Genomic DNA, 22,186 nt, shown 5'->3' with positions numbered 1-22,186 from the left:
GTGATCTTTTCATTGCTTCAAAGGGTGGCCTCGCAAAACCGGTTTCGGTCCCTTAGGGAACGCCGGGTGCTTAAGGCTGTCACGCAACAGTTCACGTGTACACTATCCACGCAGCCGAGACTCCGCAGGCCGTCCGTACAGAGTCCAAGCTCACCCTCAGCAACTACAGTGCTTACGAAGGTTTCGGCAATGAATTCCCTGACCCCTCAGCCCTAGTTTCGTAAATACCTGCTTTCTCATTCCCACCTTCACTTTTTCAATGCAGAGCATTTCTTTAACTCACATGTAGCGTGCGCCGTCCGTCCGCAACAGCTCGAGCACAGGTGCGCCCTCTCCCCCACCACGCTTGCAGCACATGTGCAGCGCGCGAAGCGTCGTAGTTGAGTCGCGCTCCGGCGCTGCAAGCACCTTAGCAACAGCAGGTGCTGTAGCGCGCCCTCTCTCCACCCCCTCTCCCACTAACGCGCGCTAAGAATCGCAGTGATGCCAATAAATAATAACTTTACGTTACCTACTTACGATTTTCTCTTCTCTCTCAACCCAGACCACTACCACCACACCATCACCACCAACACCACGGAACCCCACTATGCTCTGCATTTACACGTGTCCCTCGCGCGGGGGCATGCGACGGAGCATTTTTTCTTCTTTTCCAGCACAAGCTCCAGCCACAAAACGGTATTACACTTGCCCTCCGTTGCTAGGAGACTGAAAGGCCGCCTCCACCGTTACGTCAAGGAAATACAAATCCCTTTCGAGTTGCCAGCGGTGAATTTAACCACTGTATTCTTAAGTTGTCACTTATAATGCACATCCCGCTTGTACCGATCGCTGTACGCTTTCCGCCCAACCGTGTGCCTGGGAACTTTGTGGGGTGCCCATTTTCGGGATGTTGCTGCGTTTGAAACACGCCAGCTAGCGTAAAGCTGTAGGCTGCATTGTCCAAATTATGTCCTTGTGCCGTCTCCATATTTTTTTTTTATTAAGTTACTCATAGTTCACTGCGCTCGACTCGAGAGATACTTTTGCCGCTTTCGGAAGCGTTGTCCCGCCCTGCTCACCGTGATGCCTCTTTCGCTCGTTTAATGTGGACAGCGCCATTTAGGTAACAGAAGAGGTCTCAAGACCGCGACGTCACAACTAAAGGCGAGAGACCACTCACTCCATCACTAAAGCCCATCACGGGACGCAAGCGACACCTCGCGCCATCAACCTATTTGCAAACCATTGTTCAGCCGTTGCGAGTGCTCACCCCCGTTCACGGAGTGCATTCGAGGTGCCGCAACAGCCTTTGGGCAGAGAGAGAGGCGTGAAACACGACGTAGGATACCTGTACCTTTATTACAGTAGAAAGTATCTTTTTTTCATTTTGTACACTTCTGACAGAATTTGTACAAAGCCACGCATTTGACAGTGGAACCGGTCACAAGGGGAAAAAAACACATACCTACTAGAAAAAAAAAGAAAAAAAAAAACATTATTTACACTTTACATATGTACAAAAATGCATGAGAAAAAGGAAAGCTTTCGTTAAGTCATTCTCATCGTGCCTCCACACTCCAAAACGATGAAACATATAATACAGCACAGTCTAGGACGCTTGAGCAAACTTATTAAAACACACATGCACGCACACACACAGCTTCTTTTTCGTACATTTGCTTCTATTTCACAGTATTCGTAAGGCATTGAGGCAGGCAGAATGGTATTGGATTGTCACTTCCATACCACGCGTAGAAAAATTTTTTTCATTTGCATCTTGGAGCCACAGATACAGACAGATGCATCTGAAGAAAAGTAAGAAAGGGCAGCACGAAGCCATTTGTCTCTTCTAAGGGGAAAGAAGATTATACTATCTAGAAAAAGTGCATCTATACACGCACGCTTAACAACAGTGTACAGCGTACACAATTTTTTTTCCCCAACCAACCAGGCACTTACTTTCTGCAGGCTTCGCCTAGCTTCTATAGCTGCTGAACAGTATGTCCACACATCAGTTATATATTTATATATATATATATATGTATATATTCATATAATCTTTTCGTTACCAAAGAGTGGATGGAATAGTTTTCTTTTCTGAGTGATTTGCATGTGCATGTACCACAAGAATGCGCTTTCGCTGAAAACGTTCACAGGTTTGCTTAGCATGCAACACACACAAGAGAGAGAGGGATGCAGCGAGGCACTAAGACCTTGGCCTGCTAACAAAGCTGTGGCCATGGCAGATGTGATAGCGTTTTCACCCAAGCACAACAATATATGCCACAGGATCTTCAATTTCCCTGCTTTTTCCCCTAACCTGAGCCCTAACAGAGACGCAGACAACAACGAAGTTCCTACTACAGATTTTGGCACTTCATGTGTTCTTTCATCAATAAAAACAAGAGGGCGAAAGAATGGACAACAGACGCAAGAAGATAGAGAAACGGGGAGTGCAACATGAAAAGGTGTCCTAAAATGGCTCTTCAGCCTAACCCTGTTTTAACTCGCAAAGCCTAGTAGACTACCGAAAAGAAAGAAAAAAAAAAAAAAAAAGAAGTGCCACAGGTGGCGCCACCAGTCAAAACTCCATCATCTAACCCTCACAAGAATTTGGTGCCGAGTTTCATGGGAAGGTAAAGTGGCAGAGTGTCCGCACTACTCAATTTTGTGGAAAGCTTCTTCAACATCTCATTTGGTGGGTATATGAATTCAGAAATCCCCAAGTCAATGAGAATACTACAGACATGCCACGCATACACCAACGAAGAGGTGAGACTTGCCGAGTACAGTGTTCGTAGAAGCTCAATGCCATAGCTTGCAGCAAGGCCTTCATTGAAAACGGAGAAAGCCAATACAATTGGGGAAAGGTTAGACAGCCACATGGCGACGCAGGTGTGAGAAACGTGAAATGTCTGTGACGGAGAAAGGGGCTCGGCCCTCCCCTGCTAGGATAGGGTCGGCCCCATGTGGAAGACGTGAGCTGCATGCACGGAGGGCCTCCTTTGCACAATCAGGAAGGCGAACCAGGCTGGGCACCCACTACGCACAGTACTAAAGGGCGAGACATTTCCCTGCAAAGTGAGGTGGACAAACGCGTACCCAAAGCTTGGCAATCATGCTTTCAAGCTGTCAATGGGGAAGAGGAAGCAAGCTCCCACGAGATGCCAGAGGAAACAATAAAAGGCACATCACATTCCTACAAGATGACAGGTGGGCTTGGTCAAGATGCTGAACTTTAGAAGAAAAGGTTAAAGTGATGATGTGTGAGAAAAGGGAGAAAGCATAGCAATCAGCATGAAACACCATCAGCAACAGACATTAAATCATGTTGGATTGATTCCTCTCATACACAGTTACAAAGATGCCATGAGCAACGTCTGTATGAGCCACATGAAAGCATTTGCATGCACTTCAAAGCAAGTTATCAACAATGCGCCTTGGGGCAACAGATGTATCTTTTTTCAGGCTGCCTGGTTGGGATTCAAAGGAAGCAATTTTTCAAACTGCAACAGCACCAAGCGCCCTCATCAAGCTCAGAGGAACGTCAACGACACATGAACAGAGTGACAAGAGTGGCAAGGGAAAAGCGGAACACTTGTCTCGACCCTTCAAAGGAACAGGAGACCCAATCAAACCTTCCACGAATGCACCTATGAGATAAAAATGTCTCCAGCTGGAGGCAAGGTTTGACTGCGCGGGGTCTGTAGAGAGCTAAGTCAACTTGCACAGCGCACAAGACAACAAGCATTGGGACATCAAGTGCTGACCCTAGACCTACAGGCTGTGCTGTGCCACAAGAAAGCAGTTATTGTGAAGATCTAAGAACAAGTAAAAAGAAATGCACAGGTGACGCAAAGCTTTTAGGAAGCAAACATCTGTTCTACAATAAACTTAAATCTCTCAGGCTGGGCACCGATTTATGAGAAGAATGAGCACAGGCGGCGACGAGTCTGAGAGCTTGAAAGATGAAGATGATTCAAACAACACACATCTGATTTAAGTAACTCCATTCTTCATGCTTACCATAATAGTATTATTAAAAATAACTAGATACAGTAAACAGCGTGAGTTCTCAACAAATTAACACACTACACAGTGTCCACATGCTCAACACGCAGCTGCTTGCAAAAACACCTAGTTGCAGCGAAGCGGATACAGACACACCAGAAGAGAATGCAACAAGCAATTTGTACTCTGTTCTTTTCCTTTCAGGAGAGGCTTTAGAGAAATGAGAGCAGGGATAAAATGGGAGGAGGAGGCTGTGCTGAGACACATCACAAGCATATATATTTTATATATATATTTATATATATAAAGTCATAGCAGGCAGTTCTTTCTTCCCTACTCAGCGGGAACCACGATAATAAATAAGCTGACTCGCATGAAGGAAGAAGCTGCTTCAGGCAAACTAGTATCTCTTGCACTCCACAACAACAGAGGCTTCAACACTCGGGGAAGCAAGTTGGTCATCCTCTTTTAAGAGGACAACAGCAATGTTTATGAGAATGGCATAGGTGCTTCCAGTCATCAACGTAAACACCTCACAAATTACCTTCCCTGGCATTTCACCCAGCAGAATATAGACTACACGTGACGATGCAACAGGCTGCACCTTCTGCCTGCCTCAGATTTTTCAGCCAACACACGTTGCACAAACTTGACACCGGTTATCATAGACTACACCATCAAGCGCTGCAATAATCTTTGCAAGCATCTCGACCATATCAGCTAATAGAAGGGGACAAGGGGGGGGGGGGGGGGGGCATTTGCGTAAACTTGCAGAAGTCTGGCACATTTTGCATGTAAACCAACAATATTGTTTTAGTGCTTTCCTCGAAGACTCTGAAGCGGTTTTAAAGGATGACGATATTCAAGCACATAACTTGAAAGAATGCATGGCTAAATCCCAAGACATGGAATGTTGCCAAATTCTGTAACATAGTAAAAACTGTTCGCAATTTCAACCCTTTGCAGTATCGGGTAGGCTAAATTCATTACATCATGCTAGCAAGTAACATGCAAGGTCATCCAGCTGATGGATGACTTTACATCCATCAGCTGGATGACTTTACAGATGATGGAAGAACAGTCAAATCATGTGCAGAGATGGCCTGAATACTTGCCATGACAAATTTAGCTTACAGCAGCAATACTAAACTATAATAGATTTAGAAAAACTGCCACTAAATGTGCATTTTACACCAGCATTAAAACCATTTCAGTGTCTTGAAATTAATGGTTACATTTAAGACATGTACAGCTGTCACGCTAGTGCAATAGAACAGCTCATGTGTTTTGTTTTCATCTGTGGTTTGAGCAAGGCCAGAACTATTGAATGTTTGATTTCAGCACGTCCTTTCAGAACACACAATAGAAGCATCAGCAGAGACAATTTGTGCTCCTACACATTTGCTTTTACAAGTAACTGGAGCAGGTACCAGGCGCAAGGTAGCTGCTAAAACCTGTGCCCTGGGCTACATTCAAAATACAGTAGCAGCAAATATACAGCCATACAGTGCGAATAGGAACAAAACTTTTTTCAATGTGAAAAATAGGCACTAGTCCTTGTGGATTCTAGACTTCTACTACATTTATGTGAATGCAGCCATATATTATGCATTCAGTATGTTATTTCATTCGTTTTTTGTTTTGAAGGTCTCCATAAGTGCACACAGTATGTGTACTCCACTCCTTGCTAACCTGGCAAAAGCACGTGACCAGGACAACACCTTACAAAAAATGAGAAGCCACATTCCTTTGATCAAGTAATGCAACGAACAATACACAAGTCAATCAAAGGCTTGAAATGCAATTTCTAGTTGCCAATAAGCTTTTTCATATTCATTACTTTTCGCATTGACAAGTCAGCATGGATTAGAGTGCACAACAGCAAACGAAAAGATCTAAACAATGTGCAATAATGGACTGGGTAGTACAGAGAAACTCTCAATGAACAGAGCAGCACCTAAAGTGGGTAACAATCCATCATTACAGTGCTCTTTGCGAGTTAACAAGATAGCATTTGCGCAAAATTTAGCTGTGGTCTGCACAAAGTTTCACTTTCAAGCTCTCAGGGATAAGGCTTTGATGCTCAAAATTAAGCAATTGGTGTACTTATATTTTGACAATGGTAGTTAAATGATAATGACTGCAAAGCGTGCCCCTGTTAACGCAACTATTGCTTACTGTGAATCGAACGACTCATTGTGGTGGATTTTGATCCTCAGTACATACACAAATGAAAGGGTGGCAGGTCCATGAGAACAAAACCAAAAGTCAAGACTTTTCGATAAGCACACTAGAAGAATGGGACCAGTGCATTTTGAATGCTTCAATAACTCTAAACTGCACATGACTGATGATAGCAAAAACTATGTTATCTGCTAACACATGGTTTCATAACAAGCGTGCCTCGGAGAACACCGGTCTGTGGCATACGACCCAATCGTGACAGTAGAACACAACCAATCAGCTGTGAAGAAGTACAACACGACGATGACGTGGCCTAATCAGTCACAACGCTCGCTTGCGTGTTTACGCGTTGATGCGATGGCAGTGCCTCGCCCTCAAGGCAGTTGTTTCCAACTTAATGGTTGGGGAGCAGCAAAGCGAATGAAAGAGGTGGCGCCACTCTTGCCTACCCGAGGAACTTCTCGCGCACACGTAACCAGAAAGCTTTCACACCCTGCTTCTTCGGCGCAAAGACCACACACACACAGACATAAAGAAAGCCTCTCCCTACCGGGGTCTCGCTCCCTGCCACGACGAACACGTCCGCGTCGCCTTCATAGCGACGGGACGCAGCCGCTGCCGCGTGTCCGGCCGACACAAGCACGGGGAGTGGGGCAGTGCGAGAATGTTAAAAAAAAAAAAAAAAAGAACATGTCAGGCAGACCCGCAACCCGCGACAACGGCAGTCCGCACGGGAGCCTCTCGTCCAGCCGGGGCCGAACAACGAAAAGACAACGAGTTTGTTTGTCAGCCCCATCACCTGGGCGGAGGCGGCGTGGTGCGGAAAAACAGTTCGAGGGAGCAGGGCAGTGCGGTGACGATCTGGCGGGCGTACTTGGGGCCCCAGCCCTTGACGAAGGAGATGCGCGCCACGTTGGGCGCGTACGGGCCGTCCCACGACACCGACGGGATGCTGCGGTAGAAGCGCGCCCGCTCCCAGTCGAAGACGCGCAGACAGTAGCCGGGCAGCACCTTGAATACTGTGAGGTTGCGCACCGTGGGCATGTCGAGCGTCGGCGACGCCACGAACACGGCGTGCTGGGAGCGGTTGTAGACCCAGACGCCGTCGCGCTCGTGCAGCAGGGTCAGGCCCTGGCCGATCTTGGCACGCGTCCGGGCCACGGTCTCCTTGCACGGCCCGCCGGGGGAAGATGAGGGCGCCGCCAGCGAGAGCAGCTGCAGCGCCTCTTCGCGCGCCGACGACGAGGGAGCGCACTCGTCAAAGGTGACGTGCAACCACGGCCGCTGCACCGAGTACAGGTCTCCCACGCGCTCGTTCAGCTCCCAGTAGGCGATGCGGCACCACGGCTCGTCGTCGTCCCCGCTGGCCTCCCCGACGGGCCCGGTGGCGCAGTCCACCGGGGTCGTCGACGAGTAGCCTGCGAACGAGAGAAGGGAAGATCAGAAACGTGGTTTGCATTGTGGAGTAGCGCCGCGCCCGCAAGCAGGGCAGGACTAGTGACTTCCGAGACCAGCTCCTGCGAGCACAGACGCGCGTCAGACTCTCACGTGAGTCCGAGACAAGGCCCAGACATTGCAACAGATAGGGAGGTGGCCGAGGGCGGTTTGAGCCCTGTCATAATCGGCATACTAAATCACAAGTGCACTGGTTCATACTGGCGCCACGCTCATTTCTCAGGCGTGAGGTACGGCGTTAGTGCGTGGACGTTAGCATAAACTCGAGTGCCTGTAAACGCGAGTATAAAAGTGACTGCGATTTTGAGTGGAACACGAGTACGAACGTGAGTGACTATCGGCGAGTGTGGGTAAACGTATATGTATATGTGAGCCGTAAAGGTGGATTGGGCCCGAGTGGGAACGTGAGTGCGTACAACGCTCAGCAATTTAAACGCGGAGAGCATGGCTGCCGGCTGGGGCCACCGAGCTGATGCATTGCAGCATACAATGAAAGCGAGCGCCGTACTGTGTTAGTGAATTGGTCCCTCAGCGATCATCCAGTGCTCATTGGTGGCACAAGAAGCGCCGGCCGCAATTTGGTCCAATTATCGGGTTTGAATCGCTGGGCAACTGACATAGCCTGCGAAATAATGAACCAGTATCCGCAATTATAACGCCGACCTATGATGTACAGCGTTGTAAGACGCAAGGGTGATTAATTATTTGTGGAGTTTGACGTGCCAAAACCACGATCTGATTATGAGGCACGCCGTAGTGGGGGACTCCGGAAATTTGGACCACCTGGGGTTCTTTACCGTGCACCTAAATCTAAGTACACGGGTGTTTTTGCATTTCGCCCCCATCGAAATGCGGCCGCCGTGGGTGCGCTCTGGGCAGACTTACATCCGCGAGCTTCGTATGGGAGGCGGTAAAAAGGTCTTAAAAATTCCGCACACAAGAAAAATAAAAATGCACACAGATACACGCGGATGTAGCACTACGTACGACGCGGACGCCATTCAGTCGCACCCTGTCCCACAAAAAGCTTTAGGATCGCGACGCTTGCCACCTTGCTACTCAGAGCAATGCAACAAAGATAGCACTGCCGCGAGCCAGCTTTCACTCTTGCTTCGCTACTGCTTCGAAGCTATGGCGGCGACCGGGCAGAAGAGAGAAAAAAATAAGGAAAAAGCACCCTAATGAACCGAAAATGAGTCTCGACGTCGACGTCCCCACCATCTGCCACACACACGCGTAACGGGCGAAAACCTGCGACGCCAACGACCTGACAGAATAACCCCCTTTATTATTATTATTTTTTTGTCTACCCTCCCGATACCGGCCACCGTATGCCTTGCGGGGCGGTTTGCCACTGGCGCCGCTCGAAGGCAGGCAGCTGCTAGCGTGGCCAGTCCGATTCAAAAGACGTGCACGCGCACCTCCCACCGCCCCCCCCAGCCCCCCCCCCCCCCCCCCCCTTCATTTGCTCGAGCAACGGCGGCGGAGAACCAGCCAGTAGCGGTCAGTCAGCAGCGAGACAGACGAACGGCGCCTGGAGGCCCTTCCCCCCTCCAACCCCGTCGCGACGCCGCCGACGGCCCAGCAAGGAGACCGCTCAACCTCTCCACCACCAGTCAAGATGGGGAAAAAAATAAAGGGGGAGGGAAGGGGGGGGCGACCGGCAGGCGCGGCGGCAAGAAAAAGCATAGACCACCACCGCAAGAGGGCTTGCCGCAGCCGACCCAGAATTGCGAGACGCGAAACCTTTAAAAATATCGCGGGCACGATCGAGCGAAAATACTACGTTGCGGCGGCAGCAGCACCGGCGCGAACGAACGCGAAGGCCTTCCCGGCGCCGGCCCCCCGAGAACAAGCGAAGAGCAAGTCCTTGGCTCAGACAAGGCTTTCGGCAAGAAAAAGCTGGAGATAAGCTGAGGGCTGCGAGTTTCTGAAAATGAACTCGGGGCTTAGAGGAACCAGCTCGCTGGGCACCCAACTTGATCTGCGAGCTCCGTCGAGAAAACTTGCACTAGTTTTATTTTAATCGCTGCCATCGTAACCACGACTCAACGAGCTGGGCACACACTGCGGGGTACGACTCCGCAGGCTTATCGTGTCAAATCGTAGTTTTGCTAGAACCGGAACAGCGAAAGGCACGCATGAATATCGCGGAATAATCGAGACATTTTTTAGCGAAAGCGACTCGCGATGTGACGGCAGGCACGTTGGCGCGACACTGCAACGAACTCGGCACACCTGTACCTGCAGAGAGCGCGCAATCGCCTAAGTTGGCTGCTATGTTCTCTTATCACACAACTAAACAACCTTACAACCAAACAAACTCGTCTTCCTGGAACTGAGCTCACATACCAAATACTATTCGCGGGGAATGGCTGCCAAAGAGGTGTTTCTGGCAGAAAGCCTCATCGAAATTCAGAAGGCAAGCCAACGTAGCAACGAAACCGTGACCGTACAGATGGGATAAGGCAGAATTGCGCAGCGAAAAGAGATGCAATTTCTAGCAAAGTGTAATCGTCCTGCGAAACCCGCCGTTTACTCCGGCCTCTAAGCGCAGCAAAAACATGACATGCCCGTTCAAAATACTGACAGCCGAATGTCATTGTCAAGCACGAAAGACAGCGCAGTTGCCGTTAGCTTTTGCGGCATCGCTTTACAGTTATCAATTGAGGGCATAAACAGTAGCATCACCCGCTATTTACAATGGTCTGCGAGTCTCGAGACGTGGCGCACATGACAGTGCCATTAGCGTCATTTCAACCCCACAAAACGTAACCGACAAAATGTAGCACAAGGCTCACCGCAGCGCTAGTAAACAACCACGACGTATTTATCAAGCAGTCTCCAAACGCAGCGCTCATCATCGCGTACGAGTTAACATTAAAAGAAGAAAAAACCCCGAAAGAAATGATGCATGTGCCCGGCACGACAGAAATACCTGTTGCGGACGACAAGGACGAGGCCACGGCGTTGCACCGACGGCGCAGAAGCGCGCGCAGCGCGCTGACAAGACGCCGAAGTCGCTTGACAATTCCCTTCGAGAGACGGAGATACTTCTTAAGCCGGCGCAGCCACGCCAAGACCAGCATGCGGCAACCGCAAACGGTACGCTCCATGGCCGCGGACGACGCTGTGCAGGAGGACGTCGTCGGCATAATCAAGACTACGCTGTCGCAGCAGTGGCCGGCGGCGCCAGCGATGTAGATTCAAACGACGACGTCGCGCCGCCGCCAGCGCACGCGGAGTGACGCTGCTGCTGTCGAGGCCGCCATTGCGGCGCCCCTGGATGCACGCGTAGAGGAGGGCTCGCTCGCCGCACGTAGACTCGACACGGCGCCGGTTGACGCGAGAAAGCGCGCGCGGGGAGGGCCGTCCTCGTTCCCTCGCCAGCCCCGCACTCCCCTCCTCCTCCCTCCGGTCCTTCCTCCTCTTCCTCGTCTTGCCACACTTCCGGATACGCTTGCCGACTCCGTCGACAGATGACGCCAGCAGCAAAGGAGGAGGCGCACGGCTGCGATGAGCGAGTACGCCGGCGCAAACGTGCCTGTTGCTCCGTTTTAATGTTCTCGTATGACAAATGCACGCCGGAAAAATTACTGTCAAATACCACGTTGTAGCTCACAAGAACGCAAACGAAGTTGCAATGGACTGCCTCGTTATCGGAAACGTTCGGCTCCGGGCTATCCAGAGTGAAATATAAGGGAAAAAAAAAAAAAAAAAAAACGCAATGTAAGTGCCTTGCGGCCTTAAGTTTTTCAGTTCATGTTGGGGGACCGTGCAGTGATCGATCCATGTTGCGTGCCCAACAATGCGAAGCTCGGGAAGTTATGACAGCTTTCGTGACTCTTGCTCGGAAGTGTCGCGCAACCCCAACCGCGCGGTGCAACTCTGCTCGCGCGCACTGAGGTGTGAGACATTCTGCAACACGAGCGGACGCTCCGAACCTTCTCGGTCGACCAGTGCAACGGCTCAGAGCGACTGAACTGCCTCCTTACTGTCTCCCTGCAGAGTCGTCGTTATTCTGCCGAGATCCACTTGCATGAGCAACAAGAGGTCTATAGTTTTTGTTTGTGATTCGATAGCTACGATACGGAATACTTGACTGGTGCGACATGTTCTCGACCGATGAAACGCAGTCGGACATCAGACCAGTTACTAACTCCGTTTTGACGCGCAGCGCGTGTATGCGAAGCGTCGCTGCGATGGACACAGCAGCAGCTATGCTGCTCTGGCCGAATTGCTTCAGTGCAGGTTTCGATACGGCAGAACAAGGTGACCACGCTTCGGCGATGCTTACTACATATGCAACTTTAGTAAACTGCCTCTCGTTAGGCAGTTCTATAGGAGGAACTTTAGCAAATGAGCTATGAACTCAAGCGTCTACCAGAAACTGCGTGCACTGTCACGTACACCCTTCTGACAGGCCGAAAGCCGGCCTCTAGCACCCTGCACGAAACTACCGAGAGAGAGAGAGAGAGAGAAAAAAAAAAGAAGTACGCGACGGAGGATGGCGCCTTCCCCTCCGGCAGGCCCCGACTGACGTCGCTTCCGTCGTTTTCATATATCGCCGGCGCGACGTCGTGGCTCGAGCCAAAAATACTTTTCATCCGGGCGGACAGGAGGAATGCATCTGCGAGGATGCCGTCCAAAAGCGTTGCCCCTGATCGCGCCTCGACGTCAGTACAGTAGCAGCGGCAGTAGCAGTGGCCCGGGAGGGGGGTTGGGGGGGGGGGGTGGAGGCTCCTCTCGGCAGATTTCCATGTCTCTCCCGCGCATGCCTCGGCGGGGTTAAAGAATTCTCCCCCCACCGCAGCAGAGTTGGAACGACTCCGCGAAGTCATTCTGAGCGCACCTCGGCGCGAAAACGAAAACGGGACGGTCTTGGTTACAGAACGGGCTTGGAGGCGGTAGCAATACCATGCGCCAGGTGTGTCACAAGCAACCAAAAAGACCGCTCATCTTCGCGTACAGGTATAAGCTTACGAAACCTGGGGCGAGAGACGGCATAGGCGGAACGCCTCTACCCGCACTGTGTTACGTTAGAGCGCAAACCAAAATTTTAACGAAACACTCTGCCGTTCCTTTCCCGGTCCCGTTTTGTCGCCTCCTACTTCTGCTAACTGACGCTCGTGTGTCCGCAGGACGCTCTTACGAACGGCCCTATATATCGTAAGAACTTTGTGTGTGTGTGTGTGCGTGCGAATACAGGACGACATTCCGTTTTGCCACAAACAATGACAGTAATTGTTGCGGCGTGTAACCATCAAACAAAGCGCAGGCTTTAATCGGGCCCTATGGTTACTGGGAGCGTATATTTCTGTATTTGGCGAAGACGCCCGGAGGTCTTGTACAAACGCACCGCCGGAAGCGTCCTTCGCCATTCAGACAAAAGAATCGTTCACTCCCATTTGCTGGGGCCAGCGTACCTGAGAAGCAGCAGGCCTTGGCGCCCGATCATTTGTCCCTCAATTTTCGGGCTCGACCTTCACCGCGCTAGACGGCAGCTGGGGTCGCTACTATATAGGCCGCATGCGCAACGATCAAGGCGGCAAGCGTCCACGTTTGCGAAATGTGCTTCACTGACGGATCGTCTTTTTCCTTATTTTTATATCCCCTCATGTTATCATTCGTTAAAGATATTGAAGCTTGTGGAGAAGCCGACGATATCGACCGCACTTGCCATCACTTTCAATTTCATCAAAATAAATCACAGTGTGAGCCATTACAAAAGAGAACACCTTTTCGGAACATAGGCAACGGCTACAAGAAGCACAACCTTGAACCTCAATCGCTGATGCTTGCTTGATATACTTCACTTGTCGAAGAACAACTTTCCACGTAACGTCTTTATTTCACTATGCAATACAGCGACAGTTTACAGTCTTGAATACAAGTCATGTGTGCCCTTCTATTATTGGTGCTCACCCAACATGATGTATGTATGCATTGACGCCAATCACGGCGAAAAGCTGCGCGTTATCTCGACCCATTTATCTCTACGGCAGCGATGTGGAAGCTGTGAATAGGGCAACAATATGGCGTACGTGACGTCACGTGTATACACCCATACACGCTCACGACACGAACACATTTGGTACGCACTAATCTCAATACACGTAAATCGAAGTGCGCAGCAAACAGCACAGATGGTAAACAAATGAGGCGAAGGAGTTGCGTTCGCGCGGGTGATAGCGATAGATCCGCCCAGTGCCACGTCAGCAAAATAACACGAATATATATTTGCACGTCCGCTTACCTCGCTATATTGGCGACAAAAGTCGGCAAATGGACGACGTATTGCAGGAATATCTCCACCTTGCATGTTCGAGGGCGCATATTGGTAACGTACTCGTGACGTATACGTTCCATGCAAAAGAATTGCCCGCACACGTACATAATATGGAGAATGAGGGCCAAGAACCAGCTGGAAGCGATAAAATGCTTCCGTAGGATTCTGGTCAACAGCTCAGACATTCCGTTTCGAAGGCTCTGCAGACAAGTAGCAAAGGAAACGGCACGCCTCTAAATGTTGCCCCTGATGCAAGAAGCCGTGAAATAGTCCGGGTTTTCTACAGCTTCAGGCCAACTCAGCAATGCAGAATACAAACATAAATAGAACTGTCGATCGTCGCGGAGATAACAATGCTGCTGCTGACTGGAAGTAAGCCGCAGCTGGGGCACTGCATGCACTTACGAGCAGGCGAACAGCGTGAAAAAACTATGCAGACAAAGGAGGAGTACGGATGCGGATAGAACCGACGATGTGGCAGGTCGTTACATATGTATGTCGCCGGGCTGCGAAGCGTGGTCGTAAGAAACGCCAAAACCGAGTCGAAGGATCGGAAACTATATTACGTTTTATCAACCAATTACGATTAATAAATTCTACATCACGTCCATGGCGAGTGAGAGATCGAAGATGTTTTCTCTATCAAAGTTTTCCAGATATGTGCCCCTTACCTTATTCTCATTATATGGGTTTACACAGGCTGACTAACAAACAAATCAAAGCTCTACGCGATAACCCTCCCCCATTCTTTTCGCTCACCTGCAGTTTAGCGAGACACGTCGCGTGTGCGGATAATCAGAATGTAGAGTTGGGGTAGGAGGGAGTACAGGCGATTACGATACGTTGCACGCACAAGGCGACTCGCTGGACTGCCAAAGGGGTTAGGGGGAAAGAGGTTGCCTTGTCGCTGTTGAATGGATGGATAAACTTGATGCCCGCCTAGCGCACATTGATAAGGGAAGGAGCGAGATGAAAAAAAAAAAAAAATGCCAAGATGAACCCCTCGCTTTTTTATCCCCAAGCAGACTCCGAGGCCAGCTTCGCAAGGTGCCTCTTCTCCTCGAGTTTATGACGGCGGCTGCTGTAGCGCCGGCGGGCGCCGGCGCGTCGTGACGCACGCCGCATTCGTCACGGACAAGCGGCAGCCAACGGCGAGCATCGCAAAAAAAAAAAAACCGCGCAAGAGGCTAGCGAAGCGCCCAGGAAAATTTGGCCTCTGGGAAAGCTCTCCCGCGCGTCGGACTTCAAACGCACGGCCGCCAAGGCCTCACAGCCCCGCTGGTAGCCTTTCACTGCTGACGTAGAGTGTGTCACATTCGCAGCACTCTGTTGTGCCATGGCCACCGAAAAAATTCATTTGCCGGGCGGCACGCTATAATGACAAGGCGACAGTGAGCAAACCCCAGAAGATCGGTTCCACCATGACAGAAGAGGGAGATACGGCGCGAGCAAGCCTGCGGTAAGTCTATTTGCGACGATTCAGCGTACTCGGAAAACCGCTGTATGCTTCCTGGATGTCACTCGGCTCTAAAATTGCGACAGGTGAAGTTTTAAAAAGGGCAGGCGCCCATCGGAAGTACCGACCCCCCTTTTCACCCCCTCCTCCCCCCTAATATTTCTTCGAACCAGTAGCGCACAAAGGGAAGGTCACGCGCTTGCGGGGACCGAGACAATACCAATTAACGCACACACACAAGGAAGACGACGAGAGGGACACATGCCACGTCTTCTTTTCGCCGAAGCGTCAGCACCGGGGTCCTAATTGGTCAGAAAAAGCTGCCTTCTCGGTGGCAGCCCGCGACAGGGTGCACACGGCAAATGCAGCGGCCGCCGGCGCCCCGCCTCGCGCAGACACAAAGTGACAACAGCAGACGGCCGGGCAGACAGTCGGTCGCACGGCCGCGTCCCCCAAAAAACTAAGCAGCAGTGCGGCCGAGCGCAAAGCGGCGATAGACGCCACCGCACTGCCTGCCGGCCGCAGAGAGGAAGGTTTTCTATGATTAGCAGGAGGGCAGCCCGAGCGACCGACCGCGCTGGTGGTGGCTGCTGCTGCTGCTGGCGGAAGCAACAAACATCGTCTGCTGCGGCCGCCGCCGCCGCCGCCGCCGGTGATGTACGAGCGAAGGCTGGCGCCGAAACTCGCCGGCGCCACTGGCTCTCCCCAATCCCCTCTCTCCCGAGTCGGCGCCGCCGCCGTCGCGCCGGAGCCGCCGCCTGCGATCCAGGGACGCGATAAAAGGCGACCGCGGACACTGCGCATGCGCCGATGACGCTCCCGCGCTGCTCGTGCGCGCGCGGTGCAAGGGGAAGTAAAGAGAGAGAGACAAGCAGCAGCAGCAGAGTGTGTGTATGTATATATGGGGGAGGGGTCGTCGTCGTCGTACGTACGTATTCGCCCGTACGATCACTCGTCTCGTCGTCGCCACCGCCGCCGTCAAACGCTCTCTCGGACAGATGTCGCGCGCCGCGCCGCACGCCGGAGGCGCGCACTGCGTTGCACGCCCACTAAGCCAGAGGCGCCAAAATCGATTAGCCTCTTTACCGTTTCTTTTCATTCTTCTCGCACCCCCCACCCCTGCCGACGCGTGCCGCCGCGAAACACGTGCTGTGCGCCGCCAGCCGCAGACCGGAACGGTTTTCGTTAGCACCTATAGTGGCGTCGTTCTCTGCGATGGCAAGGGCACTTCCCTTCACACATTGCACGAGGGCTTCGAGAGCATTAGGCGCGCGTCTGGCGCATTGTTGCTTTTCTAAAAAACTGTCGAAGGGTTAAGCGAGTGGGCTACATACAAATTAGAACCTCGTTAAGCCTGCCCGACAAAGCCAACGGCATGAGTGCTGCAGTCGCTGTACGCTATTACATGTATTCCAGCGTCATGGAATGCAGACAGGAAAATAAGAGGTACCAAAACCATGCACAGTGGTAATAAGTTAATAAACATCTGCTCTGGAAACGTCTCGCTCAAGTGCTGACAAATATTTCGCTGACAAAAGACCGCCTGCTCCGGCATCCCATATTTCCTCATCACTGACGCTGCTGCTGGCGCCCGTCACAGCTCGTGAACACGCAGCGAAATAATAAAGCCAACATGACGCTCACCACGATGAATCAAGATGTAACGGCGCGACTTTGGACGAGAACGAGAACATAAACCGGATAGCAGACGAGGGTCAACACAAACTAGCCCTATCTTTGACGTTAGTTATACCCTAGCCATATTCTAACCTATTCCACTAAAAGGTCCGCAGGCAAGCCGCCTGTGACGTAGGCCGCGTGGCGGCAGCGAACGAAGGTCGCCGCGGCAGCTCCGACAACGGTGTTTACTCTTCGTTGGAAACCCGCGGCTGTCCGGCCCTGGGGAACGACTTCCCGAGAAGTCAATAGCGCGCCCCGACCAAGTTGTAGAAGCCGGGCCGGCACAACAAAAAATAAAAGGAAGGCGACGCGCGCTCCGACAAGGAGGCTTTGAGGGAGAGGCTCCTCGGCTCGGTGAAAGCGGCGCCGGAGCGACCACGACGCGAAGGTCGCGCCGGCGCCACCGCTGACGACGGTAGACGACACGACAGCGCTCCCGCGTGCCACAGACAGAAAGGAGACGTCGATGACGCGATGCCGTTGGTTAAATATAATTAACTCAAGCCTGCTGCCACGTGGAAAGGTGTGCAACCCACAATAGAGTATATATATATATATATAGTATATATATATATATATATATATATATATATATTGCCCGTCGTCTGGCGCGAAATGGCAGCGCCGTGTACGTGACGAACATCTTCGAGTAAACGAGACTTTATCTGTCGTCCGGTGCATTCGTAATCGTCATGCAATTTGTTGACAGGTTCAATCTGTCTGACAGGCTGCCCGAGTGAGCTCTTCTAGTTTGCTAGATTTTCGTTTTGTGTAAACTCCGACTTGACCAGTCTTTAGGAACACTTCTTTGCTTTAGTGAAGCAGCCGTTTCAATCTCTCTCGTCTGCGGTAGGCTTAGTTCAGCTTTTTAATCAAGCGTGTTTAATATGTGTTTGTGACGAACATGCATACGCGTTTGTACAAGCCCTCCCTACACGTCTAACATGGCAAATAGCATACACTCGTCTGACAGCAGACAAGTGTGTCTGCTGTCTGACAGTATTATAAACTAATAAATAAATGTATTGCTTTCGTGCTACGAACGATTTTGCCGCTATCACGGTGCAGTACCACCTGCACCGTGGTAGCGGCAGGTGCAGGTGGTACTGCACCTGCCCACAACTAACCTTATCAGCCATTCAAGTACCTTACGGCTTGCCTCGTGTGGAAGCCTCGACATCGCTCCCCGGGCTCTTCTCATATCAATTCGGTATATCCCCTTGTCAACAGCGCCCCCCCCCCCCCCCCCCCCCAATCGCTGCCGATATAGAAACACCCGTATCTTGTCATTACGCCATCGCGCAGCCCCCTCTCTCGGACCTCAGCCACGTCGCACTCGATACAAACCGTTACATATCTCGGATAAGCCAGTTTCAAGCTGTTATCTACACCCATAACCAATATAGTACTTGTAATATTTATCTTTCTTTCGCCCCCCTTCCCTAAGCGCAGGGCAGCTCCAACCGGTCGAGACAATGGTTAACCTCCCTCCTTCCACACCTTTCCTTCATCTTATCTTTCTCTCCCCTCGGACTGGCCGCAAGCATGAGTAATCGTTACTTAGCAAGGAGTACAGCCGTTGTCAGTCTTAACCAGACCACATGGTTAACCTCCCCCAACCACTGCCTTTCCTTCTTCTCATCTATATTTGTAATCTGACTGCTTATAAGTAGGAGTTAACGTTATCCAGAGGGGAGTACAGTCTCCCTCATACTTAACACGAACAGTCTTCTGGCTTCTCCTGCGGATGATGCCGGAGATTGGTGGTTGGGAGCGGTTCTCTGAAAGTGCCAGCTTTATGCGTCTTCCTTCCAAACCACTCGATGCTTGCTCATTACAACTTGCATTTAAGCCGCTTTTTATTAAGCCGCTAGAGATGCATCTTCATGGTTTAGGTTAAGTCGGACGGCGGATGTACAAGAATGTTTGGAAGGGAAGTTGTAAATACAGAATAAAGTACCATGCTATAGTGTTTCTAAACTTTTTTTTTATCATGATTATTATTCGCTATCCTGCTTGCAGGGCGGCGGGAAAGTTGGATCCAAGCCTGCAGTATCCTGGAAACGCCGTCGAGGGGCATTGTTTAGTGATCTGCGTTTTTAGTTCTAGCAACTTTAAAAGATATCGCGTTCACCATGGGTCTCGTTTTCGTTGAATTATCGAGACATGACTGCATCTCTTAGTCATCATCGTAAAATAAAACGCTTATCGCTAGTTTGCCCGGTCGCTTCGGTTTGTCGACAGCATAATATGCGTATAAAAGTTGCCTTTTTGTTTTCGCGTACAAGAAGATGCTACAAAATACTATAACTTTATTAGGTCTTTCGATTAATGATTAGGACCGAAAGAAAAATAACTCCTTGATGCGAAATCTGAGCGCGAAATATAAATCGGTGGTAGGCGAAAAATCCTCGTTTAATGTTCGAATAAATACGCAGGTCGCTGTTTCCCACACGTCGAGGTATATAGCGTGTTTTACGGGTCAGAAACTGTCGCGCACTCCCAAGGCAGGGTAGGCACGAGGCGAGCATTTCGCAAGCTCACTAGACCGCGTTCTCGGGCGATAAATAACTCACGTGCAACATTGCGTCCAGGTACAGAGCTACGAAACGCAAATAACGATTTGTTATGCGAAATCATTAATCGCGCGTGCACTACCAACGCTGCCACTCGCCACGTTGTCGGAAGACGGGTCTGCGTGTTTTCCGTTTTCTGGCTATGCGCCCATCCCCCCCCCCCCCTTTTTTTTTTTTGACTCTCTCTCTCTCTCTCTCAGCCTTCTTTCCGGCCCCACCTAGCTGTCGCGGCATCGCCTTAAAACCAAACCACGTCAAGGAAACGGCGGAATCTTGAATCTCGTCCAGGAACGCGTTTTACGTCCTCACCAATGCACAGAAGCGTTAGCGAAACAACACAGATAACAGATACCACTGCCAGCGGAGAGGATTAAGGCACATGCCACACGTGGCGTACGCCTAACGTAAGAAATGTTAAGGAAAGTGTTCAAACTATTACGGTTGTTCATAGTTCCTTCTTGAGCTCGATCTGTACGAAAGGACGGGGACCGGAAAACAGGAACAAACGCCCTTTTGAACTTTATTACGGGTGCCCTTTAGCGTAGTGTTGCTTCAAAGCTGCAGCTAAGTGTACGCTCACGCAGCTTGAGCACAGTCGAGCCGATCTAACGCATGCGTACAAAGGAAAGCGTAGACGCCAGGAGGGTCGATGGTGGGCGGCATCTTGTGAAGTCTGGTTTAACCGAGATATATCCGACCATGGCCTCCGATATCGTGTCGCGCCGCCAGATCTCGGGAGGTCCGTTGTTATCAACTTGGCGTAAACGTGCCGGTAGCGGCATCAGCGTAACGAAGTTTATTTCTTCTACGTTTCTCGAAGGAAAGAGCGCGAGCACCGCGAGAACGCTCCTATATAGCTCGTTATGGTTGACGACGTCGCTCGATATGTCGCTTTCAGCAGCGTTACTCTAAAGAGACAACCAGGAGTCATCAGAAAGAGACAGAAATAGAGACAGTGAATTGGATGCAAAGAATGGAAACAAAAAGGGCAATGGATACTTACAAGAATGAGAAGAAAGAAATTACAAGGGAAAATCTGTACGATAGCACAAAGGGCAGTGCCTTGCTATTTGAGGCTCGAGCCGGTTGCCTAAGGATCCTGATGGAATGTGAAGGGATTCACCTAGTGAGAAACAGTAGGTAACGCACACCTTCCGGAAGGTTTAAAGCGAACGGAAGCATCAACCTGTCAGCAGTCGGGATAAGCAAGAGACGTTTACAATAGTGGCGAAAAAAAAAAAAAGCAGGGAAGTGATTAACACGACCTGATTTCATATATTACAGTCATAGGTAGTGGTACGAAATAGAAATTGAAAAAAAAAAGTGAAATGTACACAAAAATGCTAGATGAAATACATGCACCTGATTAAAACAAGCAGGCTAGGTGAGTATTTGTTACCGCCCCGTTTCAAAGGGGATGCCATTAAATCACCATCATCTGCATCGGAATACATTTTACGGTGCACCTTCGTTTATGCTGAATCTAAGAACCCTGCGAATCCCTCGAAAACTTTCATTGATCGATTTCCAAGATCTGCGCCTGGCCTAATACATAAACAGAACACGGTGACGGATAAATGTGCTGGTATTTTTTCACCTAATTAGAAAAGCATTCAACATCGTGGATCACTATACCCTATATTAAATATACTAAAATACTATGGTTTTCGCGGACAGGTTCTGCCGAGTTGCTCGAAACATACTTGACACACTGCAGTCAGGCAGTCGTACTGAATGAATTTAGATCGTCCCCTCGGCAAATTACATTAGTACACGTTTTCCCCAAGCATCAGTCCTGGGACCTTGGTTTTTGCTTCTTGTACATTAATGACTTGACCAAAGCTCTGTACAAATACTGATGTGTGCCGATGACACAGTTATACTAACAAGAGATGATGTCCAGGATGTCCGAAAGAAAGCTAATGCCAAGCTGGCTAACATTTCTCGATGGCTTTGCCGAAAATAAATTAACAGTTAACGTAGAAAAAAAATCATGATCACTCGCGAAATAAGCCCGTAGATGTATCTTCAGTTCACATAGTACTTAATAACAATCCTCTCGAGCGCTATTCCTTCGTTCAAATATCTTGGCGTAGTAATAAACTACACTACACTGAAAAAACCACATTGATGCGCTATGTCATATGCTTTCAGGGGGATGTTATCACTTATTACAAGCCTGAAATTACTTTGGCACCAAAGCTCTCCGTACCCTATGAATTTATAATAGTCATTTAAGATACTACAGTGCATACATCCAGCCGGTAAGCAAAATTAAGAAAATGGATATAAGAATAATTACTCGATCTCTGACATATTTCATCCTAGCAAACCGCTGTTCAAAAATGTGCAGCTACTGCCATTTGATCTAATACGTCAACTAAAAGCTGTTCTAGTTACTAACAGTATAATAACATAAACATCCTTCATCCGCGTCCCTGTTCCGGACATCACGTGTCACTATATAGAAATGTAGCCTCGTATAACTTACCTCCAATTCACAACATATATGGAGAGCGACCAATACAAGTTACTGGTGCTAAACTATGGAAC

General features: G+C 50.0%; 1 protein-coding gene across 1 annotated transcript in view; it reads right to left on the bottom strand.

The window, feature by feature from the left end:
- Positions 1 to 1,322: 1,322 nt before the first annotated feature.
- The window catches only part of LOC119456006 (mothers against decapentaplegic homolog 6), a 99,173-nt gene continuing 78,309 nt past the window's right edge, over positions 1,323 to 22,186 (bottom strand). Inside the window, exon 4 of the mRNA XM_037717589.2 lies at positions 1,323 to 7,595. Within this exon, the coding sequence (XP_037573517.1) occupies positions 6,973 to 7,595 (623 nt within the window). The 3' untranslated portion in view covers positions 1,323 to 6,972. The remainder of the gene's footprint in view (positions 7,596 to 22,186) is intronic.

The sequence above is a fragment of the Dermacentor silvarum genome, chromosome 6 (genome assembly GCF_013339745.2).
Source record: "Dermacentor silvarum isolate Dsil-2018 chromosome 6, BIME_Dsil_1.4, whole genome shotgun sequence".
NCBI classification, from domain to species: domain Eukaryota; kingdom Metazoa; phylum Arthropoda; class Arachnida; order Ixodida; family Ixodidae; genus Dermacentor; species Dermacentor silvarum.
The sequence above is the reverse complement of the archived record's forward strand: the minus strand, read 5'-3'. Positions and strand labels throughout refer to the sequence as shown.